Source organism: Olea europaea, chromosome 15 (assembly GCF_002742605.1).
Source record: "Olea europaea var. sylvestris chromosome 15, O_europaea_v1, whole genome shotgun sequence".
Classification (NCBI taxonomy): domain Eukaryota; kingdom Viridiplantae; phylum Streptophyta; class Magnoliopsida; order Lamiales; family Oleaceae; genus Olea; species Olea europaea.
Window position 1 is genome coordinate 26,370,791 of NC_036251.1, and position 25,727 is coordinate 26,396,517.

At 36.6% G+C, this 25,727-nt stretch overlaps 2 protein-coding genes across 4 annotated transcripts; one reads left to right on the forward strand and one right to left on the reverse strand.

The window, feature by feature from the left end:
* The first annotated feature begins 6,292 nt into the window (after nt 1–6,292).
* Nucleotides 6,293–10,055, forward strand: LOC111410676 (GATA transcription factor 24-like). 3 transcript variants are annotated; one of them, XM_023041134.1, is made up of 8 exons: nt 6,293–6,711; nt 6,866–6,991; nt 7,282–7,365; nt 7,458–7,591; nt 8,478–8,588; nt 8,799–8,904; nt 9,558–9,626; nt 9,752–10,055. In XM_023041134.1, the coding sequence occupies exons 1-8, from the start codon at nt 6,358–6,360 to the stop codon at nt 9,836–9,838; spliced, it is 1,071 nt and encodes a 356-aa protein (XP_022896902.1). In that variant the 5' UTR covers nt 6,293–6,357; the 3' UTR covers nt 9,839–10,055. The 3 variants fall into 3 exon arrangements, with proteins under 3 accessions (XP_022896902.1, XP_022896904.1, XP_022896903.1); XM_023041135.1 differs by lacking the exon at nt 6,866–6,991 and having other exon boundaries at nt 6,295–6,711; XM_023041136.1 differs by lacking the exons at nt 6,866–6,991; nt 7,282–7,365 and having other exon boundaries at nt 6,294–6,711.
* A 273-nt stretch (nt 10,056–10,328) lies between these two features.
* LOC111410675 (dynamin-related protein 3A-like) lies at nt 10,329–21,725 on the reverse strand. The gene is made up of 21 exons (XM_023041133.1): nt 21,152–21,725; nt 19,152–19,434; nt 19,003–19,031; nt 18,795–18,896; nt 17,934–18,002; nt 17,787–17,846; nt 17,200–17,313; nt 16,822–16,870; nt 16,009–16,118; nt 15,402–15,494; nt 15,175–15,267; nt 14,968–15,105; nt 13,491–13,604; nt 13,291–13,386; nt 13,111–13,153; nt 12,457–12,605; nt 12,199–12,345; nt 11,831–11,883; nt 11,380–11,479; nt 10,889–11,012; nt 10,329–10,765 (listed from the first exon to the last, which is right to left on the reverse strand). The coding sequence occupies exons 1-21, from the start codon at nt 21,512–21,514 to the stop codon at nt 10,566–10,568; spliced, it is 2,529 nt and encodes an 842-aa protein (XP_022896901.1). The 5' UTR covers nt 21,515–21,725; the 3' UTR covers nt 10,329–10,565.
* Between the last annotated feature and the right edge of the window lie 4,002 nt (nt 21,726–25,727).

Consider the following 25,727-nt stretch of genomic DNA (forward strand, 5'->3'; position numbering starts at 1 on the left):
ACTAGCTCCCAAGTATGATTCTTTTCCAGAGAACTCATCTCTTCTTTCATTGCCTTAAGCCATTCATTAAATTGATCACTGCCTATTGCTTCTTCAAAAGTCTTTGGCTCTTTTTCAGCTAGTTCCTCATAACTAGCCTGGGCAAAAGCTAATTCAGATTCAAAACCAAACTTTCTAGGTTCCCTCGATTGTCTCCTCTCTCTATCTCTAACTAAGTTATAGTTAGCTAAGGGGTTCTCTTCCTCATAGTGTTCTTCTGTCACTATTTCGTTACTATTTTCAACTTCGGGTTCCTGAGTTTGAGTCTCCACCTCATTTGAGACAGTAGGGGCAGGTGGACTGAGTTTTCCTAACTCCACCTTAAATTGGTCTCTCTCTTCACCCGATTCTATATCACTTTCGGGTTCAGTTTTCCCTTTAATACACCGCATTTCTTTTTTGTTAAACGTGACATCTCTACTTATGATGATCTTAACTCCGTTTTGGCTTCTATCCCATAATCTATAACCCTTAACACCTTCGGGGTATCCTAAGAAAACACACTTCCTAGCTCTAGGTTCTAGCTTACCCTCACTTTGATGAGAAAAAGCTGTACAGCCAAATGTTCTAAGTATCGAGTAATCACTCAGTTTACCAGACCATCTCTCATGTGGAGTATCACCATTCAATGCAGCAGAGGGTGTAAGATTAATCAAATAGCAAGCTGTCATAACAGCCTCACCCCAAAATGATTTGGGAACACCCGAACTGATCATCATGCAACGTACTTTATCAAGTATGGTTCTATTCATCATTTCTGCTACCCCATTTTGCTGAGGGGTGTAGGGAACAGTCTTATGTCTAGTTATGCCGCTTTCTTTACACATACTATCAAATTCTTTATTGCAGAATTCTAGGCCATTATCAGTCCTTAAAAATTTGATTTTCTTGCCAGTCTGGTTCTCCACTTGTCTCTTCCAATTATTAAAACTATTGAAAGTATCAGATTTATCCTTCAAAAGATAGACCCACACTTTCCTAGTGTAGTCATCAATAATAGACTGGAAATACCTATTACCACCCGATGTGGGGTTACTGGCAGGGCCCCAAAGGTCAGAGTGCACATATTCGAGCATGCCTTTAGCTCTATTAACACTCGTGGAGAAAGAAGTTTTGTGATTCTTACCAAGCACACAATGATCACAAAATGGCAAATCTGACACACAATCATTACCAAAAGCACCCTTTTCATTAAGTAGCTTAAATCCCTTGACTCCTACGTGAGCAAGCCTATTGTGCCATGTGTGTGTGTGATCAATCTTGACAGAGGAGATAGAGGAGTTCATATCTCTAATCACTTCCCCAGTAGTACTGTATATATCGTTTTTCTTAATTCCCTTAATGGAAACTAAAGCACCTTTGATCATTTTTAGCATACCATTTCCAATTTTACTAGTAAAGTCATCCTTCTCAAGTCTCCCTACTGAAATCAAATTCCTAGACAATTCAGGAATATTATCTAACATCATTTAACGTATACACAAAACCCGTGTCAAATTTTACGTTTATGTCACCAATTCCAGCGATAGTATAGGCAAAGTTATCACACAGCACAACATGCCCATTTTTAGATTCATGCAACTTACAAAACCAGTTCTTTTTCGACGTCACATGAAAAGATGCACCAGAATCAAGTATCCACTCATGAATGCGGGAATTAGCAGTTAGATTTAATTCAGCAGTGTATGCAGCTGGACTTGTAATCATATAGACCTCACCACCACTTATATCAGAAGTGGATGCTAACACATTTACCTCATCTCTCTCCTTAGCTTTTAGCTTACCCTTCTCCTTATGACAATCCTTTATAAAGTGCCCTGTGTTTCCACAACCATAGCATTTTCTCGCCTTAGTTCTAGATTTTGATCTGGACCTACCTTTGCCCTTCTTTTTCCATCCATTACCACTTGACTCGCCACTAATTTGATATCCCTCATGACTATTTTGCCTAAATTGAGTTCTACCCCGCATCATATGTACTTCACCATTCCTTTTATCATGTTTTTCAGCCTTAATTTCCATTTCTTTACTTCTAAGAGAATCTATGACAATTTCAGGTGTTAATGTGTCGCTGCCATACTTAATGGCATTCTTAACTTCCTTATAGGAATCAGGGATTGCATTTAGCAAAATTATAGCCTTATAAGTTTTGGACACAGTCTCATCACAATTAACTATGTCTTGCACCAGTTTGTTAAACACGTCTAGATTGTCATCCAGATCCTTTGAAGAATCCATTTTGAAACTGAAAAAACGTTCAAGCAGGTAAAGCTTATTAGGTGTAGACTTAAGCAAATACAAGTCTTCTAATTTCTTCCAAAGTTCTTTGGTGTTTTTTAATATACCCACCTTTCTTAAAACAGCGTCAGACAAGTGTAAGATAATTGAGGTATAAGCAAGCTCATCGGCTTCTTCTTTTTGTTCTTGTGAAAAATCAGTTGAAAAATTGCCTTCAATGGCTTTTGAAACTTTTTGTTGGACTAAAATACCCTTCATTTTTTGTTGCCAAATAGCAAAGTCATCCTTTCCGTTAAAAATTCCCAAATCAAAACTATGAGTTGTCATCTTCACACAATAGCCAAAAATACACAAACCACAATCAAACCACATAAACTAGTCCTAGGGGTCACAATAATATACTCCGTTCTAGATTCCCAGGGTTTCGTAAGACTCGCGGTCTTAGATCAAGGGAATGTTCGAAAAGGGTAAAGTCACGATATTTCTAACGGAATAAGTAAGCAGCGGAAATAACAATGCAGCAAAAAATATGTCTGGCAGATAACTAGTCCCACAATAATTTTGATCACTAAGAATTACAAAACTGATTTCAAACCCAAATCAAATACTCAATCAAAAAGATCAATCAAGAGCACATAACCTTAATTCTAGCACAAGCAATAGTTGCCAAGCAATGACAACCCCCAACCTATTGTCACCCCACACGGTGACGCGCTAATGCTGAAAAATTAACGGGTTAAGCCAATTTACCAGAGCGGACGTGTCTGAGTCCGTATTATCGAGAGAGATTCGAATCTACTGCTTTAGGACCGCAATCTTGGCCTAAAGTAATTCAGTAGATATGTACAGATTCAACCGTCGATCCACCGGGGGCAAAATTGTCCAACTTTTTCTGTATAACCTGAAACAGAAAATAAACAGTGTCAGTGCGTTCAGTGGAATAAAATAAGCAAACTGCCCGAAGGAAGCTCGCCCGGAACCGCCGCCACGCGCCGTCGCCGCCACGCGCCACAGCCGAGGGAGCGCCTCAGCCTGCTGAACCTGGATATGGGTTCGGTTTCGCCGGAAAGTGGCTTGATTGGCTGGAAATCAAGGTTGCAGCCGCGGTTCCTCAACCCCAAAACGCGATTGCCGCCGGTTTTTGACAAATTTCAGGCCGGGAAAACTTCAACTAGCTCTGATACCACCTGTAGGACCGAATTCCACAGCCAAGCAGTGCAAAATCGGGCTCAGTTTACCAAAAACATCGACACCATTTCTTGAGACAACTCCAATACCACCTTGTGCCACCACGGTCTGGTTGCTATGGATTGGGAAGAAGAAGGCCAAGAAAATACCCACGATATATCAACCACAAAGGTCACAGAGAGGGAGGGAAGAAACGGCCGAGAGAGAGAAGCTCACAAAGAGGGGTTTTTCACTCTAAATGGAGGCCGAGAGGTTGAGAGGAATATATGCCAAGAGTATTGTCCAAACAAGGTAAGTTACAATTAGGGCTAAGTGGTGGATCAAAGGCTCGACTCAAATAATTGGGCCTCAACAATAATAACATAGCCTTCCAAGGAATGGTGCGGGAACCGTGAGCAACACTATAAAATAGGTTACTTCGAACGGTCCATAACAAAGTGGATTGTGTTGTCTCGTTAATTGTGTCGATGTGCTAATCAATCATTAGGTCGAGGCCGATTGATAATAAACAACCGAGGTTACATCATCGCCCGGGTAGGTCGTTTGACAAAAAAATTGCCTAACAAGCTATATGTTGGCCACTGGACATGCCCAATACATCAGGAAAGTGCATGTTATGCAACATTTTTGGTACATAATCAGACCGTGTACTACGAGAGAAGGGAAAGGAACCCAATCTGGTGTCCTCGTAATTCGTGAACTGTTCTGGTCTTGTTCGTAGGTTTCCGGACTTCAGTTCAGCCAGTGGCCCCTAGTAAGCTAATGTCGCAGCTGTGCTAAAAAACGTAGTCAGCACACCAAATCTCACAGCTGTTTCTGGGATCCAATATTGGTGCAAAATCAACGAGTATCTAGTCTGGTAAGTTTACTTTGAAGATTTCCTGAAATTTTTGGCTAATTCGTCATATGCATTTTTTAAATACTGCACTCCTATTCTTGAAGGCCAATGGTTGCCTCACAGTTTTCGTGCAAACCAGGAATCAGTGGCATTGGGATCTCTAGCAGCTTTGTTTGGTCAACTAAATTAGATGGAATTGAAGGCAACCTCTGTAAGTTTATTGGGGTGGAAACAAAGGATACTAAGATGTCTTTTGCTGCTAATATTTTTGGAGAGTTCAAGGATACTAATTTAGCATGTGTCCAAATGCTAACCATGGGAACATCATTACATGACATTGTTCTGATGCCATGGAACCTTTCAAAAGGCATAATCTGTTAACTTTGTGCTGTTAAATCCTGCTAAAATAGAGAATAATCAATACTAAATGTCACATTCTTTACATGAGAGTTGATTTAGCCATGAACACGTATTCACAACCTTTTAAGTTTTATGTGAAGAGTAGGTTCAATTACAAATTTAAGACTTGTTATTATCCTTGGTACATTCTGAATTATGTAAAACTAAATTTCCTGAAACTTCGTTGGAACAAGCTATCAAGTTCTTTATCTTGATTGTGGGAATTGAATTGACAAATGCACATCTCCGTCTCTGAATGTTGTAAATGAAGGGTGTAAGCAAAGCCTGCCAAAGTGCATATCGAAATCTCCATTTTTAAAATAATTGATTCGGTCACTTCTTTTGATCGAGCTTGTTCTTGGTCACAAGGAGAAAAGATGGGATCAAAGAGCTACTACTTCACGCTTGGCCTGGACTCTTCGATTGGTCAACAATGGCAAATAGCAGCTGTGGTGCTTTTTCACTTGGAACCTGCTTTGGTTGGAGCTTAAGATTCGCCTAATTCGAATGCCCCTCTTCCCCTTGCTTTGGAATCAAATCATAAGACCTTTCCCACCTTCGAGAAGGCAATGTTTTTTTCGAGTATGCTAGTTATTATGAATTACGTTGTTGTCCGTCCTTACGAGTGTCCCCCTTTTTTAAATAGAAGCTAATATAGTTAACTATAGAAATTGAGGGATTCTTGCTTTTATCTCACATCTAATGAATATGTATGTTTGAGGGTGAAGCCACTGAGTATCCAGTGGGATTAGAGATGGCAATTTACGCCGCCCTTGTCCCATTGCCATCACTGAGTGGGATCCATCGTTACCACTAGACTTTGAAGGGGAAATTTTTCTACCCGTGCATAGAGGGGATAACATTGGTGGCTATATTTGGTTGGATAAAGTAAGAGCATCTTTAATACATTTTTTGGACTGTTATTTAGGTGACACGTAAATTGAAAGACTTTAAACTTATGTGACATATATATTTAATAAATAAGTACTTAAATCTAAAACTAATCTTTAATGTGTTCTATGAATTTTTATTTTCGTGCCCTTTATTTTCTTAAAATAAAAACATAATCATGTCTAAATTTACATAGGAAATATAAATCTATAAAGAAAGTGTTTTTTTTCCCCAAGTCGCTCCGTGTGACAGAGGTACAGCTCTAGATACCATCTATTTTTTCCTTTTGTCATGACAACTTGATGAAATCTATATCGCTTGTATTGAAGAAAATTTTTTCAATACTATCAATTTTGTTTGTGATTACACTTTTTAAGTAATCCACGACTACATTGGTGATGCTCTAATGGCCAGTGGCATGGATTAATTTGGCCAAGGCATTATGACTATAGGCAGTCCCTATTAAAAAAAATTTTTAAGAAAAAAAATATTAAAACTTTTGAAAATTATTATTTTAGAAAATTATACACGGTTCGCCCTAATATTTGATGGGCCTATGGACCGGATAGGGCCGGACACTTCGAAAAGGGTCCTTCCCTACAACGGGCTGAATCGGACGGAAATGGTAATTGCTCGTGGGCAATTTGGTCATTCAGAAAGTCTGTGGGCTCTATTGAAATTAAATGCAGACTCGGGGGGCCAAAATTGATTTATACGCAAAAAGGGAAATATGTGACAAAGACAGACAATATCGTCAAGGTTTCATGTACGGACCACAGACCACCATGAATAGCGGCAACACCGTACAACACCCGGGTACAACTTACGTAGACGAAGAGGAAGACGATGACGTACGGTGCTCTAATGGGAAATCCATTGATAATCCTCCATCTCAGATCCGTTATGAGGGTCCGAACAGCTCTCACTCCCCGCACGCGCTTCAAACTGCTGGTGGTGGTGGTGTCATGGATGCGGTAGACACCGTTGCACTCTACGAAGCCGGAAGCACTGATATGACTTCTGCTGTTGCGCCGGCTAGCGTGGAAGGTGGCCCTGATCAGCTTACTCTGTCTTTTCAGGGAGAAGTCTATGTTTTCGACTCCGTGTCCCCTGAGAAGGTATGTTTTGTATTGTTTAATCTTAAGTTCTGGATAACTTTTTTCTTGTAATTAATTAATTTATGGATATGATTTTTGAGTGGTATTAAAGAGAGGTTTGATGTTTACAGTGAATTTAGCTTGGCTTGTTGATTTTATTTGTTTTACTTTGTAGATATGCAAAAAATTAATTTTGGTCCTGGAATTTTCTAGAATTTATCGCCCCCGACTGTTCATGCTCAACGAAGTTTATGGAGACAAGGGGGAAAGGTCAAACGACAAATTGGGGGAAAATGGTCTGGTTAGAAATATGAGTATATCTCTTTCTGTGGTTTTCATGATTTTGAGTGAAGAAAAAGTCCATTTTTGGGGTTTTTGATTAAACATATAGGAGTTATTTGGTCCTAAAAGAATTGTTGCAGTGCTTGTGGGTGTTTGCGTTTGTGTGTGCATAGAAGATCAGATTTATGGTTCTTAATTACTTGAACAATTTAGTGTGTTGTGGCTTCTTTCTGCCCATTCTCTTACAAATTCGGTCGAATATAAATGTAACGAGGATGAAAGGTAAGTTCTTCTTCGTTGATTACGCAGGTTCAGGCAGTGTTATTACTGTTGGGTGGATATGAAGTACCCACTGGCATTCCTAGTGCTGGGATGACTCCTCAAAACCAGAGGGTGAACATTAACTGGCTGAGCTTAGTTACTAAACTTTACACATGACATGACTATTGTATCTGTTGTCACTTTTGCATTTTCTTTCTTCATAGGGGTTGGGCGAATATCCTGGAAGATTAAATCAACCACAAAGAGCTGCTTCTTTAAACCGGTTCAGGGAAAAGAGAAAAGAACGATGTTTTGATAAAAAGATTCGTTATACCGTGCGCAAGGAAGTTGCTCTCAGGTAATGAAGATAGGAAGTTTGGAGAACGCTATTATTGATGGATGATTTGTTGCTGCTTCACTTAGTCCAGCACACAATTTTATATCTAAAACAATGACAAGGATACTGATGCATGATTTTTGGTTTACTATATATATATTGACTTTTTATTTCTGCTGGAACATGTTATTATTTAAGAAAGAAAGTGATTTGGTGTTCTGGTACATCAGCAAATTACCCACATTTAAGAAAGTAAGTAATTGGGTGTTCTGGTACATCAGCAAATTACCCACATCTCATATTAAATAACACTGCACAAGACACATGGAACATATTTTTGACAGCACATTAGTTTTGTCATTTGTGAGAGTAGAGTTTGAATATGTTTTATATAGGTATCTAGCTTTGTGTTGGGAAATGAGTTGGAAGTGTGTTTCTGAGCTTACTTTTAATAGACACTTCTTTAGTTCCTGGCATTCCCACCCTTTAAGAAAGGTCCGTTGCCTTGTTTGCCACTGATTAACCGATTTGAGTCCAAATACGGTAAACCGAATCTAACGTTTTTGTGGTGAGAGGATGAAGGAGTAGTATGGAATTGTTGTCATGCTCTTAATTAGTCATTTATGGATCATCATTCATTGTTCAATATCAGGAAGATGCAAATTTTCAACTAATTGTGAGTAATTGGACATCTTTGAAAGATTTTGAAATAAGGATGATTTTGCTTGAAACGTGTAAAAATTCTCTCATCTACAATAAAAATATCATATGCTAACTGTAGAGATTAAGCTTGTCTGCAATGGGATGAAGCAGATTGAATGACTTGCATGCTTCTATAATGGCTAACACTTTGTTTGTATGCAAGCTGCATGTCATTTCTTTTTAGTTATACACTGCTATCTTTCAGGATGCAGCGTAAGAAAGGTCAATTTACATCATCTAAATCACTTTGTGATGAACTGGGTCCATCTTCTGCGGACTGGAGTGGAAGTTCTGGTCAAGAAGGACAGGAAACTTTGTGAGTGCTATTTCTTCTGAACTTTTCTGGTCATGTTAATGTAGTTGATCCTTAACTACTTATTATGTTTCCTTGTCATTATTCCAGTATTGGAAGATAAAATGATGAACTGAGCATTATTGGACCTGTATAGATCTTTACTCTAGCTTTTGTTGTCTTTGTTGTCTTCGGAAAATTAGGTTTCATTTTTTTTTTTTAACCTCTTACCAGATGTAGGCATTGTGGAATTAGCTCAAAGGCAACCCCTATGATGCGACGTGGGCCACATGGACCAAGGACATTGTGCAATGCATGCGGTCTCAAGTGGGCCAACAAGGTCCGCTTATTTTAATATTGAAGTTTAGCTCACTCATTGTTTAGAGTGACCTTATATTGTTACAGTTCTTGTCCTACCCTGTTGCGGCATATCCTAGAATTTTTATCTGGAGAAATAACAATTTCCATGTGTATGCAAAGTCACACCAAACCATCCTGAAAGGAGAGCACTTCAATATGCTGTTCAAGTGCTTTCTGCAGGATTATAAAACTCGGCCCGCTGAAACCAGGCTGAACGTGCTGTGACACTAATTATATTACCACTGCTCTCTTTTATTCAATGGCCTGTTGCCTGTTAGTCAAATTTGTGCATGTATGCTTGACTGAATGCATTCTCTATCTGGTTTTTCCAATCTATTTGAGCGTGAACCTGAAACAATTTTCTTTACTGTGAACTCTTTCACCGGCCTTTTCTCTTGCGCTGCTTGTTGGTTTCTTTGTTTGACTAAGAAACATATTATCTGTTACGTGTGTTGATCTTTTCTTCTGGGATCTGTGAGAAATTGCTGATATAGATATAATTTGTTTCTTTTATGCAAGGGCTTTCTGAAGAATCTATGTTATGTCGTTTTCAACTGTTGGGTCAAAAAATGGAAAAATATTTAAAAATTTCATTTTTCCTTTCTTCTCGTGTTGAATCTTTGAATATTGCAGGGAATCTTAAGAGACCTTACTAAAGTTCCAGTCGGAGCCCAACATCATACTCCGAAGGCTAGTGAACTTGTATGTAACTTCTGAAGAGAAACTTGCTCTGTTTTAAAGTTTTATCCTGATTCCCTCAAATTATTATGATAAACGTTGGAGATGTGCATATTCTTACCGTTCCTGTTTTATCGTTCTCCTCTCAGAGCGATGGTGGAGATATCATGACACCTTCTGCTAAGGCCATGACTACTTGTAATGGTGACAATATAGCTTTGACTGCTGAACAGTAGTCGGTAAGATAGATATTATGTTCTCTGCAGTTATTTGAGTGCCAGTTCTAATGGCACTGATAACCTGGAAACACCTGTGTAATTTCTCTCAACTTTTCGTGCGAGAATGTACACGTTTCTCTGTATCATTGATATCATACATAGGCTTTCTTTTCTAATTTGTTGGCCGCCCCTTGCCTACTAGTGTCGACCTTATATATCGAAAGGTTCCCATCTATCTTATGTGTGCCCATTGTGGTTTGATCGAGTTGAATATTCGCGTTTTCTTCGCTTGTTCAGCTAGTAGGGGAGTTTGGAGGCTGGTCGGGCTATCGGGAGTGGTTAAATATGGGGGTGGGGTGATCGATCTTGAATACTGATGCAGTGATCGGAGCTGAGGGGTGCCAGAGCATGGGGAGGTGATAAGAGATCAATCGAATAAGGGGCCTTCTTGACTCGAAGGTTGGTGAAACTTTTGCAGTGTCTATAATCAATTTCCTCGAGGTTCAAGTGAAACAAAAAGTACATATTGCTATTATTTGGATAAAATACAGAGTTTCAAAATCAATGCTAAATAAATTCATGCATACACAAGCCTATCCAAGTATTTTCTGTGCCATAGCAACATCAAGTGACAATTGGAAAAAGGATGAAAAATCCTTAGAATACGAGGTACCTATTCTTTGGCTGCTGAAAAGCGTAGTGTTTGCCACACGCCCAAAAAAGGGGAGAAGCTATGGCAGCTATCTTATTTTAATTTAATGCATTTACTAACTATAGTAGGCAAATAATGGTCAATTCTTCTGTCTTCCTCGTACCAAAAAAAAAAAAAAAAAAAAAAAAAAAAAAAAAAAAAAAAACCAAAGTAATAACGAATCTGCTCCAGAAAGTAGGATTCCATATCAAATGATTGGCTCTTGGTAGCCGAATGAACTCTTTCAATAAGACCTACATGTCAAACCCTCCCATTAGAATCTGCATTACCATGAAAGGGCGAGCGCATCTCCCCTGAATGTGATGACTTGCGGGGCTTAGGGGTTTTGGGTGAAGCAGGATAGTATTCGGTCGTACCACTGCTGGTGGTATATAGAGATGAGGTTGGAAGCCCATGGATCTTCGGCAGACCCGTGGGATCGGTACTTAAATTGTAGCCCCTCTCGATTGTCTCTGCTTCAAGTGGTAGTTCGTCCAACGTCTACATATTCATCAAGACAAGTCCTTTAGGGAAAAAAAAATTACAAAAGACAAATAATATTTATTTGACATTCTATACAGACAGTTTCGAGGCCTAATCATGGATAGCCAAAGAGATCGACCGTATGGATACATGGGTGGGGATCTCCTCTGTCAATAACAAAATCGAATAAATACATTCAAAACAATGGAAGTGGAGGGAAGATTCCAATCAAACCATCATGTCAAAAGTAAATATTGATAGCGTAGGGGGGACTACTGAACACTGACTGTATGCCGCATGAGAATAGGTATATCTAGAATTCAGGCTATAGTTGCAGAACCTTGATGTAATTTCTTCTATCGAATTAGAGGAATTGAGCACTTACCCGGAAAGCTTGTTGCAGAACCCGAAGTGTCTCACGGGTACGTTTTCTCTTGACTGATACCTCATCAGGTTCCTGCAACATCTCTTCGAACAAGTTGTCCCTGCTCCAAATACAACATTAACATACAAGCAACAGAATTTATGCACTGATGAACGCAACCAAAGAATCAGAATTCAGCTAAGTTACTTGCTAGTCAAAGCCAGATACTATAAAAGAAAAATGAGAGTAAAGAATGGAATCTTCATTTTGGGACCGACAAACTTCTATCCTTTAGGTCGTTACATTACTACAAAATTTCTTGCATTCTAAAGAAAACGAGAAAGCCTGTGTTTTCCCTCCGTTCTTTTTTCTCTCTCCTCTTAGTCCAACACACAATCATGCACAGATTTTTTCCTATAACAAATAATGGATTCTTTTGGTCTACCTAATAAAATTATGAAACAGAAAGTACCTGTAAAGTTTTCTGATGAAAACATTGTGAAGCTCTTTTTTGGTGTGGTTCACCTAAGGAACAAATTAAAGCAACGGAAGAATTGATAAATAACTATTTCTTTGTGAACGCAAAAGGCAAGGTAAAATTTCTGAATTACCGATAGAGCAGAGATAATAATTACAGCCAAATAGTTGTAGGGGACAACGGCTAAAGATAGCTTTTGTATCTTTCAGGGGAGAAGTAAGACTCCTAGATTTTTTCAGCTAAAGATCCAAGACAATTGTTGGGTACTATTGAGTGTCATTATTATGGCAAAAAAAAATTCAAATCGATAATTAATAAAAGAGAACAGAAAGCTGAGATTTCATGAAATGATAAATATTTACCAGAAAATGCATGATTGCTTTCGGCACAAAATCTTCAATGTTTTTCCGCACAATATCATAGTATGACTTCAATAACAGTCTCGTAGCAGTGATTTCAATAGCCGCCTCATCAGTGTGTGTTTCTGAGGGCCTCAAGACAATAGGGGGCTTTGATAAAGTGAAAAAGGAGCTCGTTAGGACACAAAGAAATAGAAAATTGATCTCTAACTTTCAAATAGTATGAATGTTCCCGAGGGTCTATTCTCTTAAGGTAGGTACCTCTCTCAAATGAATCAATGAAACTCCATGATCAATGATGCTCTGAATAGGTTCACTAGATGGCTTGCTAGTTGAATTCTCTTTAATAGATGAACGATCGGAGATGCCAAAAATTGATGATATTCCCCAGGTGGCACTGGTACTGCTAACTGGTTAATCATTTATATTTACAATATCAGGACTTTTTGATAGTATTGGCTACTAATTATTATCTACAGAAGATGCACAACCAGGACTATTATGTAAAATGACAATTATACCTCCTTTTAATTAAAGAAAAAATAAAAAATCTGCCTCACTCATCTACACTTCCTGTTCGCATCACCCAACTCCCATTGCCATTCCCCCATATCCAGTCCCCACCATATTGATTCTTTTCTTTCTTGTTCATACTGGAAACGAAATCAAAATGTATAACTCCAATAAGCGAGATATCTTCACATGAATAAGATGTCAATTCGCCACATTTATTAGAAGCCTTGGCTGGTTTTTGGTGTCTATATATCACATCATTGAAATAATAATCAAGTGTTCAGATTTTAATTCATGGGGTTCCTCCCGAAATGAATTGGACATCAAATATTGAAACTGTTTACTCCATGAAAAGATAATATTGAAACTGTTTACCCCATGGGAAACAAAAAATTAAATTACCAGATGGTGTAGTATTCTCAACATTTGCAGGAGGTCGAACACCCTGTTTTCATCAGTAACAAAACAATTAGTAATTTGAATAATGGAAATCACAAGTTTGTGTTCTGAACTTTTAACAACATGCAACTCAATAGCACTTGTTGCGTCCCATAGGCACCTGAGTCCTAACGGGTGGCTTACCTGCTCAGGAACAATTCCATTGACATGCCTTCCAACAATAGCCCGAGATTTGATATTTTTCTCAGGGTTTGGTGCTATCTCCAAATCTCCCGTATCCTAATTGGTAAGTGCAAGTTGTAAATTGAGGAACAGATCATTAGTGAAGAAAACCGGGGGGGGGAGGGTACTCAAACAGTCAGTTCAGCGGAGTATACATTTACCTTTTGCCTGAAAATGGTTGCAGCAACCCTGGGGGCCTTGATCTGTTGGCGTGCTACCTCTAGAGCTTTACTCCCACCAATAAAATTTGGATGGGAAGTGTTGATGTAATCCATCTGAGGAACGGAGAAAGTAGATTGAAGAAAAACACATAAACCAACACACTTGTATCTGCAACAAACAGTAAGAAGTGGAGCATAAAGTAATCCAAGGACAATGATTTAGGAAAAGAGCCTAGGAAGCATTTAACAAATAAATTCAAGTAGTTCTTATAATTTAGGAGATCTTAATTCTTGCCTTTTTCCCTGTTCGGAGGAAGATTCAGTACCCTTCATGATCTATATATCATATTAGAAGGTGATAATGCAGACCAAGAAAGCGCAAATTCTCATCCTGGAATCCAATTGATATGTGAACATTTTGAAGCATGCACAAATTTATATACATTTGATGACAGATTTCCATTGAAGACTCGGAATTGTTTGTGAATTACCTGCTGCATAAAACTCAAGTTCGGCCAGATTACATCCAGATTAATCCAATCAGGATATTGCAATACCAAGGTTCTACAGGAGAAGGATGTGGCTGAAATCTAAATGTACACCGTAATGCATCGTGGTTTTGAGTATACGTGTAAAAATGCACTTTGAAACTACTGAAATTCAGCAGAACCATTCATACAAGCTTGAAATTAAGAGGAACTTTCAGATTCTAGAATGAAAAATGTTTTACATTACCTGCAAGTTTAGTGATTACAGCCAGGGTTTAGAAAATTATGAAGTAAGTACTGTAACGAGCAGGTAGGGAAACCCTTTACAACAGAAGAAAGACTATTAAGAGTAGCTCCTCAACCAATTCGTTAGATTCTCCAATCTTTGCTTCCCAGTTAACTAAAATGTTCTTTTTTTATGCGAATGTGGGTTTTGACTCTGATATTGCTATGGTTGTGCTTCAGGCACCATCTTAATGAACTACTACTTCTAATTTTCATGAAAACTTCTAAGAACAATGATAACATATTCTCATTATTTCAGAAGATCAAAAGAATAGTGGATATTACTGTGTCCTTTGACAACCAAAACCTAAATAGGGCAGGGGACACAAAAGTTCACATATAAAGACAGATGGAGGCCCGGAAGGATGAATGATGAATATGCCATTTTTTGGGTAAAATGTGTATTTGGTGCGCACTAAAGAGAGGAAAGAGTTCAACAAAGAGGCTCACAATACTAAAAAGACAATTGAGTAATATTAAACTTCATGGTGAACATACCTCCATTTCAATCATGTGTCCTATCATTGTCTCTGATGGCTCAAGGCCTTCCCATAAAAAATTTCCTATAACTTCATCAATGCGCTTTCTTAGGATTGGAAACCGTTGCAATTCATTGACCATACAACGATGACTCATCTAAAAGAAAACATAGAAGTTAAGGAAAAAAGACAATTGAGTAATATTAAACTTCATGGTGAACATACCTCCATTTCAATCATGTGTCCTATCATTGTCTCTGATGGCTCAAGGCCTTCCCATAAAAAATTTCCTATAACTTCATCCATGCGCTTTCTTAGGATTGGAAACCGTTGCAATTCATTGACCATACAACGATGACTCATCTAAAAGAAAACATAGAAGTTAAGGTCCACGAGCACAGGCATAATAGCCAAAAAGCTCCAAGCACATACCTTCACTAACTCATCATAGATGAATCTGGCACACTGGAGACTTGGGTCCAACAAGAGAGCTATTTGTCTTCTAACAAGAACTTCAAATGGAACCTACATGTTAGCATTTAATGCTTATACTAAAAGTCAAATGGAAGACCCTTCATATAAGAAAGGAAAATTTCAGAATTTTTAAAGATAATAGTTACAATACTAGCCAGAGAAGAACTCTGGTATAGAAGACCTACTTCTGGCACAAATAATGCAGATCTAGGACCAGTTGCATTTCGAATGGCAGTGTGGATGTCATCATCAGTTAAATCCTCACAAGGGTCAAACTCCTGCCACCAAAAACAAATCATCTCTATTAGTCCAAACCAATCACTCCACATTATGACATCAGATGACTGCGTAGTATGGGTAACATCCAGAAGCCTAAAAAATGCTTTTAGGAAAAGTGAAAGCTCGAGGAAGACCAATCAAAGTGGAAGTTTCACAAAGATTAATTTGCAGAAGGCAAACGAAGGAAATAGTAGATAGACCGTATTATGTTAGTAATAGTTCTTTTTTATTTATTAAGTTGCCTTCAACCCTTCAAATCCTGCACCCTTACTTTCAGACATCTCTATTTTCATGTATTAGCTTATTTCAGCAGTGATGTACACTGCCTACGTTTTCAGGCAAGTGAGAAGATCGAGCATGCAGTTTTTACTCGTACACTGAACAAAAAGTAGAGTTCGACTCTGAAAACAGGCTTGCATTCACATTTTGTTACTGGGAACATATCTTATATCAGAAATATAGATTCTACAATTTCAAAATGCATGTCCACAACATTCAAATAAGAGCACAAACCTCCAAGCTCTTCACAAATATATTTTGGAATATGTAATGGATTCTCGCTCCACCAGACAGCTCGGATGTTGACATCTCTTTATTTTTCCCTTCTATCATTGAAGAGTATGCTGTTTCCAACATCAAAATTTGGCACCTCCATCAACAAGGTCTGGCATTCACTAAAATCTTGTGGGGATGGGATATCATGCGAAAGTAAGGCCACAAATAAATGGAATCTGAGCTAGGATTTTTTCATTTGGTAGTTATGTTTTCTAACAAAAACGTGTCTGCAAATTAAAAAAATTAAGCAACAAAATAATATATCACTAAGTTATTAACACGTTATGTAAAAAATTAAGCCCTTGTTTGGTTTGGATTAAAATCAAATTAAAATCTCAAATCAAAATCAACAATTAATTTTAACTACACATTTCATGGGACACACACTTTTCAACCACACATTTCGTCAACTTTTATCAAAATCTATTAAAAATCTGATTTTAATCTACACTAAACAAGGGCTAAATTAGACAACTGATATAAACTTGTAAAACAAAGGGAAATATTGCCCTTCTTTCTATAATATGAGTGATAAAAATAAGACAATTTTAAAAGTTTGTCAAGAATCAGTATCTCATATTAAAATCAGACAAGGAATATAAACATGAATGAACCCTAAGCAACGGTAATTGCAAGTTATTAACAAAGAGCAAATTCATCTGCTCCCAACATGAAAGCATATAATGCAGTCCTCAACAAGAAATCAAATAAGAAAATGCATAGAGTTGAACCTAAAAAGTTTTCAAATAAAGAGAAATAGAAATCATATACCTTCGGAGTATTTTGAAAGAATGTTAAGTAGTAGCGCTCCCTGGCCAGCCTATTGGTCCCAAAAGGTGAAAGATTAATAAGACAGGTAAACCAACAGGAAACCAGATGGAAGGCTTGGTGCCGTCACCAACCCAAAGAAAAAAAAAAAAAAAGAAAAAGGCAATTAATCTAAAGGTGAAGAGCCTAGACCATTTTATAAACAGGTTGTCAATTCCACTTGCTATTAAGGAAAATCAAAAGTGAGGGGGTAAAAGTAGATCTAGTGATACGGAAAATCTGTTATTCCAATATTCAGCCTGTATACAAATATTTTCCCATTTAGTAAATTTGAGATACATAGTTAGCAAAATATCACCAAACAAGATATAAGAATATAACCTTTGATTCAGTAATCTCCCCATAGCTAGCATGCTCCTTTGCAACAGTAACCAGTGAGGCACTAATGCGTGACTTTAACCCTGGAAGAACTGTCTTGATATGTTGCACGAGAATCTGCATCACAAGGGGAAAGCTCAAGTCACATCGCCTCATATTATGAGAAAGCGCTTAATAATAATAGTGAATTACAGAAATATAAGACTAAAGAACAATCAGACATCACAAAAGAAGAGGACAAACAACCATGATATCTACAACTAGATAATTGTATGTTACAGTAGGTACTGTGGCATTTGTGCACTGAGTTGCTCTATTGAGATGTCCATACCCTTCAAGACATGTATATATGCATAGGAGAACATATATGTGGTTGGCTGCATAGATTACTCAAGCATCATGTGGAGCAGGTGTTATGTGAACAAAAGGGCAACAAATGTTCAGCTCATGTGAAATGGAAAACATAGGCAAGAGACACCAGAAAATGCATAAACTGAAAAAGCTGTATGTATGCTTACAAGTCCATGAATTCAGAAGGCAAGTTACGTTAAGATGAAATAGAAAATACAGGGTCAGGTCACAATATGTACCTGGTTCAACTTCTTTGCCAACTGAGAAATGCCACAGCGATCAGCAAGATCACCATATACCTAAAACCAAGAAAGTTTATCCACCTGAGTGATTAAGTGGTGGAAGGACAAGTCATCAACTGTTAATGAAAAAGATTAAGGTCATACTGGCCGACTACGAAAGAACTTTTCCTCAGCTATTAATGCATCCTTGATGCTCCGGTTCATCATAATATCCTGTTCAGATACAATAACGTCCAATCAGATCAGAAGTCTTAAAAAAAAAAAAAGAAAAAAAGAAGGCATTCATATACAATAACCACCAACCAGATCAAAAGTCTTCAAAAAGAAATACAATGAGATAGTAAGCAACAATCAGTGTGAATATATAACAAATCAGTTGAAAAACTTATGGATGCTCAACATTCCGCCAGAAGTGCGCATATTCATCTGGGGCAACATCATCTCAATGTAGATATGGGGGTGTAGCAGATATGGTCATATGGACAAATGACGTCAAATTCTCATAATTTTTTCAACTGTCATGCGATCAAATTTTTCAGGAAAAGGGCTAGTTCGTGGGATATTATCAAACCGGGTTTCAAAGATTGTTCGGCAGATGTGCTATTGGGAATTTTTCATAATTGTTCTAAAAGATAGGCTTGAGCAAACAGGTTGACTCGTGGTGGGGAAGGGAGAGGCGCAGAGGTAATTGCAGATTCAACAACTACAATTTTACCCTCCTTTTACTTGGTAAGGGGCGGAAATGATCAAGGGTCGGAATAGATGGAAAAGGGTGAGCGGTCTCTCAAGGGATACACCCCAATAGTAGAACTCTGTGGCCCATTCTCTTGCTACTTTTGCAACCCTCATTTTCCCTCGTCTGATCATTGGATGAGTGTATTCCTAAATTGTTTGTTGGAAATTTTGTGACCATAAGTCACAAGACATCCTTAATACATGCCTCCAATATTAACAAAATTCAATAATGTAAAAAGTTTAATTTTTCCCTTGAAGTTAAAATGTTACCTCTTGACTACGATTCACAACACCTACATAACCCAGTCGAAGAGGGATCACTTTTCCAAGTAAAAAGTTGCGGGCATCAGTTCCTCGGTCCATAATATCCAACTAACCCAGCAAAGAGAATACGAAAGCCATGTTAGGATAACAAAATGCCAACCAAAAGATACAAAATTATTACACAGAAAAAATCTTCACGATAAAGAAACTGCACCTTAGTAATTACTCCAATCGTTCGATAACCTGCAGCCAGAAACTTGTATGCATAAGCTTTAGAATACAACAGCAAGCTCCACAAATGCTAGATATTGATTTTTGGTGATAATTCCTTTAAATAAGAGAAGATTTGAGAGCTGAACCTACCATCAGGATCTGCAATTCCTGCCATCTGAAGAGCATCCGAGTTGGCTAAATCAGAATTTGCAGGCGTAACAGCCAGTATCAAGCAAGTTTGAAGTTTTATATATGACATTATCATTGTTCTAATACGTGCTTCAATATCAGATGGCTGGTCACCAACAGCAACTTTTGTTAAGCCTGGCAGATCCACAAGAGTAATATCAAGAACATTTGGTGAGAAAATCTTTAGACGAATCTGCTTGTCTGACACGCCTTTGTTTCCTCCTGCTTCTCTCTCGGTTTCAGCCTAAACAGAATTCCAGAAGGCTGGGTATTAAGATAAAAACCTATTAACAAAATCTAAATAAAAGATAGATAAAATGAAACTTTTTTAACAACTAAATCAATGAAATTGGTTACATGAAGCAATTCATCTCCAGTGCTAACCATAAAATAAAATACTGGAATTCTTCTAACACAGAAGTATCATGGATATATATGGAGTGATTTATCGAAATAGGATCGCTTATATGTATTTTATATTGCACTACTCAAAGTAAAATAAATAAATAAATCTAACTCCATTAAGTTTAAAATGATATTCCTAGTTTCACAATATCAACTAACATAGGAAAAGGATCAGGCCCTAGGTGAGCATTTCGTGATACAAGTAACTTTTCCAACTAAAGGCTAATGTTTTAGATACTAGAGTAGAGATCTTTCCCTTATTCTCCACTAAAAAATTTCACTTTTGAGAGCCCAAGACAAACAGAAACCAAAAAAAATTAAAAAATAGAGAAAGAGTGACGAACCATGCATGAGCTGTACTCTAGAAAGTATGTTCCCTCAGAAAGCATGTAGAAACATTTTTATTAACTTATGATCAGATTTAGCATGGTCCACGTGGAGAACAGTACAACTCTAAAACAAACGTGCAATTTGATTTACGGTGGTAATAATCCATATAAGCACGGTTTTCACCAGATTGAGATCCAAGTTAGGATTTTACATCATAATGCGTGAAAACTATACTTATCCTTTGAAAAAGTTATAAGAACAGAAGCACTGCAGAGCACTCCCCATATCACTGCCATGTAGTGAGGCTCAAAGTCTTTCCATTTTGAAATTCCATTCCCACCCCCAACCCAATCCTTTGTTTCGAGCAAAAACGTAAGCAACATCATCATCTCCTTGTAGGAGATGTTAATTGGGTATCCATTCCAAGACCCAGAAAGAGTAAAGGAAAAACTGCAACATAAAGAACTAACTTGATTACGGCTCTTCAGGCATCCTGCTATGAACATGAATATGAGAAAAATGTGTTTCACCAGCATAATATTACTTTTGTTCGCTTATTTAACAGTTGATTGCTGTATCAGTTACCTCAGCAAAATTAGCTCAAAGTAGTCAATCACAAAACGAACAAGAACCTTCGAACAGTATCTTCTCTAAAGTGGAATCGCCAAGTTTATATATACCAAGATCGCTAGAAATAACCGCAAATAGTATGTACACACATAAAAAAATGCAATTTAATCACGAGCAGATGCTAACAGCCCTCATTTTCAACAAAAAGATAACCCTGTTCTCCAGTAAAACTACCTCACTCTGACATATTTCCATTAAAATTCAAAGCCCCTTCCTCAATTCCCTGTTTCTGTCCATCCCAAATCCCTCCCTACACACCAAAAACTCACACATCCACAGAGCCCACTTGAAAAAGCAAGCTGATTACTTATGATTCAAGTTACACCAAACTACCAGAAGAAAATATTCAAAATACTACAGTTAGCCATTGTGAATAAAGGACAGCCAAATTTTCCATATTCCAAAGCATTTTTATTGAAAAGTTTCTAGCCAAGCTCAAATCTCTGCCTCCTTTTAGAGATCCTAGCACACACTAATTACTTTTCTCTTCATGTCAAGCTAAAAAGTTTAAAAAACAGTAATTTTCCGCGCACATGGATGTAAGAATCTGCCGAAAGGATGCTACTAGAAGAACACAACCATATCTATGAAATCACCTGAATCTCCCTTCGTATTTCATTGAAATCAAAGAATTTCTTCCCAGGCAAGTGCAAGAACTCTCCCCACTCATCCTCAGTCCCATCAGCATTCCTCTTCCTTTGCACGAGCTGCAGCACCAGTGGCCGGCGCGTGCAGATATCATTTCCCCGCGGCAAGAAATCACGTCCCACGATCGCCTCCAAGACACTAGATTTGCCACTGCTCTGGCTACCAACCACAGCCACCTGCGGCAGTTCGATCGTGGACTGGCTCCCGAGCTGCGCAAAGATATCCTGCAGCTTGTTCACCATCGGTATCACAGAGTGGCCCAATGGCGCTGCCACATTGTTGCTCGACTCCGCTGCTTGCTCTTCGGCCATGCAAGTAAATTACCGTATTGAATAACTAATTGATTGGTTAACTTTGAAATTCGATCGATATACTTTGAATTGATATCTGGAGTTGAAGATCGTGTAATGAAAGTTGAATCCCTGAAGAGAATTTTCGGGATTTGCGGTGAAGGAGGGCGAGAGGGTTTGAATTTCGGAATACAGAGAGAAATGGCAACGACAGGTCACAAACTAATTTAGCCCAGCCACGTTATTCTAAAAATAAGAATGAAATATACATTGGTTATGAATTTCATATAAAATTAAAGATCAAATTTAATGACTTGTCGATATACAACGATCATATTTTTTATTTTAATAAAAAAATATTATAAGGATCTTATTTGCTCCCAAAATAATTGAATAGCTCCCAAAATATACAAAATGTACATGGCAACGACAGGTCACAGACTAATTTAGCCCAGCCACGTTATTCTAAAAATAAGAATGAAATATACATTGGTTATGAATTTCATATAAAATTAAAGATCAAATTTAATGACTTGTCGATATATAACGATCATATTTTTATTTTAATAAAAAAATATTATAAGGATCTTATTTGCTCCCAAAATAATTGAATAGCTCCCAAAATATACAAAATGTACATGGAATAGTCCCAAAACATATAAAATATAAATAAATATTAATTATTATTATACGTGCATGTAAATAAATAATTGAGCTCCTATTTGGTTCCAATTATTTCTCGTTAAAATAAAAAATATGATCGTTATTTATCATATCATACCACTAAATTTGAATTTCTATTTTTTGTGTGGGGCTCGTAACGACTATATTTTTTATTTTCATTTTTCAAAAAATGAGAAATAAATGGGGGCTGAATTTTAATTATAGGGTTAAAATCGTCCAAAAATTAATTCTCACTTGACGTGATATTATTATTATTATTATTATTATTATTATAGATGTAAATTTACCTAAATAGACAAAAATATTTATACTCATTAAATATTTTTTGACGTTTATATTCTTTTAGATTTTACGTTTTATTAGAACCTATTTAAACAGTGGATAACACAATATAAACTTTTGTTTTGAGCATGGTTCATAACTTATATAAACATGACTTAATTGGAACAACCTACAACTTCTTTAGTTCATTTCGCACTCTCCATGCCTTGGTTGTACAACCAGGTATATTCTGGAAAGTTCGAGAATTTCATCCCTTGTATGTTTTGACGGACGGCCATAATCCTATCAATAACGAATATGGATGCCCGAGCCATTCACAAATGTTTGGTCCGAATATCATACATCAAGAAAATGGAGGGAGAAAAAGAATAAGCAGGCTACCAAACAGAGAATTGATGCAACATCGGATCCAAGTTGTTGGAATTGAGTTTCAGTGGTTATAGATGGACAAGATAATGATGATGTTGAATATCTTATGCTAAGTGAGGTGGAGAAAGTTAATTTGACATGTTATGCAAATTCAAGGGAGGAGGGTAATTGATGTCCTAAATATCCCATTTGATGTTGCTCCCTTCAACTAATATTCAAATAAATTAAGGGGACGTTTGTTTCTCAATTTCGTTGAAATGAGAATAAAAAATATAGTCATTATGGACCCCATACAGTAAATAGAAATTCAAATTTGGTAGTTTGATGTGATGGACAACGGTTATATTTTCATTTTAATGGGGAAAGAATGAAAAATAAATAGGGGTTGAGACATACCGATCATTTTGCCACTAACAAATCAAATTCTAGAGGTAAGGAGAGAAATAGCTCCTTTGGATTGAAGAAAAAACTATCGACATTTCTATTGTACTAATAATGGAAAGTTAAGATAGCCAGAGCTCATGTTTGCAGGGTAATCTCTGCAAATTGAAATGAGTCGTGGTTCTATTATTGAGTTTATTTTCATTCCTTGCATCAAATTAAGAGTTTTTTTGGAATGTAATAGAGATTGATATAGTACTTTTTTTTAAATTGTAAAATGGATATATTTAGAATGAGATAAATATATAAAAATCGTGTGAATATATTGCCCTTATCTGGTAGGGATTAAATTTAATTCAGGTCAAATTCAATAATTAATTTTAACCCCCGTATTTTATGGGATACCAAACTTTTCAGCTACTCATCGGTTTTTATCAAAATTCGCTAAAAAAATTATTTTAATTCTCATCAAACAGGAGCATAATGTTTAGATGAATGAATTTAATACGAATAACGTTGGAAAAATATATAATATATTTCTTAAAACTTTAATAGAGATACTTCAAATGTGATAGACATATATTGATGATGGATAAAAATAACAGTTTCCGAATAAATTTTTTATAGGTAATTGACACAAAACGTCCCTACTTTTAAGGTTTATTGTGAAAAACGTTCCCACATTTCATTTTTTGACATTTTTGCTCTTATTTTCACCTTTTTTTTGCGGAAAACTATCTTTTCCCCACTTTTGAATGTAAAATGATTAAAATACCCTCCCATTTAAATAAAACCCAAAAAAAGAAAAGAAAAATAAAGAATAAATTATAATCTTACTCTTAAATGTTTTAAAAAGTGCAAGTAAGTCCAAATAATTATTAAAATGTCTAATAGCACAAACGTCCCTACATTTGGTCTATAGTATGAAAAACGTCCCTACGTATCAAATTGGTGAAATGAACGTTTTCCGCAATGAAACATGAAAATAGGGATGAAAATGCAAAAAGAAAAAAAAGAAAAAAAAAAAGAAATGTAGGCACATTTTCCGCAAGAAGTGTTAAACGTATGGATTTTTTTGCTATTATTATTATTATTATTATTATTATTATTATTATTATTATTATTATTATTATTATTATTATTATTATATCTTCTATTCTTCTCCAAATGAGACTGCCACATTAGAAGTGAAAAAACATCGACTAATCATCGCCCAAACCGTCGAACCTCCATACCGCTGAAACTATCTGTTGATATTTTAAGATCATGAAAAGAGGCGCCCTAGTGAGTATAATCGATTGGTGTGTTGGAAATGACATGGGTCTCTCCGAAATAGGTGATGCCGCCAGTATTTACATTCGCGAGTTGGGTATTTTGACTTGCAATTTCTAACAAATCTATTGGCATAAAGGTTTTAAGATTGGATGTTAGGTGGTATGTGTTTAAGGAAGTGAGGGTTTTTCGCTGATATGGTAGTCCAGCAGTTTTAATGGTGGTTTGCTGGAGTTTTTTGACTTTTAAGGTGGGAGAAGAAGAGAATAGAAAGAGGGGGAGAGAGAGAGTTTTTGTTATTTTTAATATTTTAATAAAGGCTAATAGCAAAAAAATCCCTACGTTTGATACTTCTTACAGAAAAACGTCCAACTTTTCAATTTTTTAGCGTTTTCATCCCTATTGTCACATTTCATTGCTGAAAATATCCCTTTCACCAATTTGAAACGTATGGATGTTTTTCACACTATAGACCACATGTAGGGACTTTTTTTTTAATAGCAAAAAAATCCCTACGTTTGATACTTCTTACAGAAAAACGTCCAACTTTTCAATTTTTTAGCGTTTTCATCCCTATTGTCACATTTCATTGCTGAAAATATCCCTTTCACCAATTTGAAACGTATGGATGTTTTTCACACTATAGACCACATGTAGGGACTTTTTTTTACTATTAGGTCTTTTAATAATTATTTGGACTCACTTGTATTTTTTAAAATATTTAGGAGTAAGATTGTAATTTATTCTTTATTTTTCTTTTCTTTATTTTTGGGTTTTATTTAAATAGGAGAGTATTTTCATCATTTAACATTAAAAATGGTGAAAAGAATGTTTTCAGCAAAGAAATGTGGAAATGATGACAAAAATGTCAAAAATAAAAGATGAAGACGTTTTCCACGATGAAACAAGGAATTATCTAGAAGTTGATAAACCCTATAGGATATTCCTCGGCATCTATACCAAGCAATACATACTACCGTAATTCAGTGGGCCTCACAACTGATAGGTCTAAATAAGTCTTATTGACCACTAACATTTTGACACGTAATGAGCGATCCATTTGATATTTCTAGATAGGAGTATTTATTCTTATATATAGGATAAATATATATGTACAAATATATTGTTACAAAATGGATTACTCACTCTCATAAAAGAAGCGGACCCTACATAAATTTAAAAATGTTGTTTTGTGGTCCCCACCCCTATTGTGAGTGTAAGTAAAACTTTTTGTACAAATTTGTGT

Excerpts from the sequence above, each read along its gene's own strand:
- LOC111410675 (XM_023041133.1), bottom strand. The coding sequence starts at position 21,514 with ATGGCCGAAGAGCAAGCAGCGGAGTCGAGCAACAATGTGGCAGCGCCA. Across the intron at positions 19,435-21,151 it reads AAATACGAAGGGAGATTCAG|GCTGAAACCGAGAGAGAAGC; the intron begins GTGATTTCATAG and ends AATTCTGTTTAG. Across the intron at positions 12,606-13,110 it reads TGAGAATACTACACCATCTG|TTAGCAGTACCAGTGCCACC; the intron begins GTAATTTAATTT and ends ATGATTAACCAG.
- LOC111410676 (XM_023041134.1), top strand. The coding sequence starts at position 6,358 with ATGTACGGACCACAGACCACCATGAATAGCGGCAACACCGTACAACAC. Across the intron at positions 6,992-7,281 it reads AATTGGGGGAAAATGGTCTG|GTTCAGGCAGTGTTATTACT; the intron begins GTTAGAAATATG and ends TTGATTACGCAG. Across the intron at positions 8,589-8,798 it reads CAAGAAGGACAGGAAACTTT|ATGTAGGCATTGTGGAATTA; the intron begins GTGAGTGCTATT and ends ACCTCTTACCAG.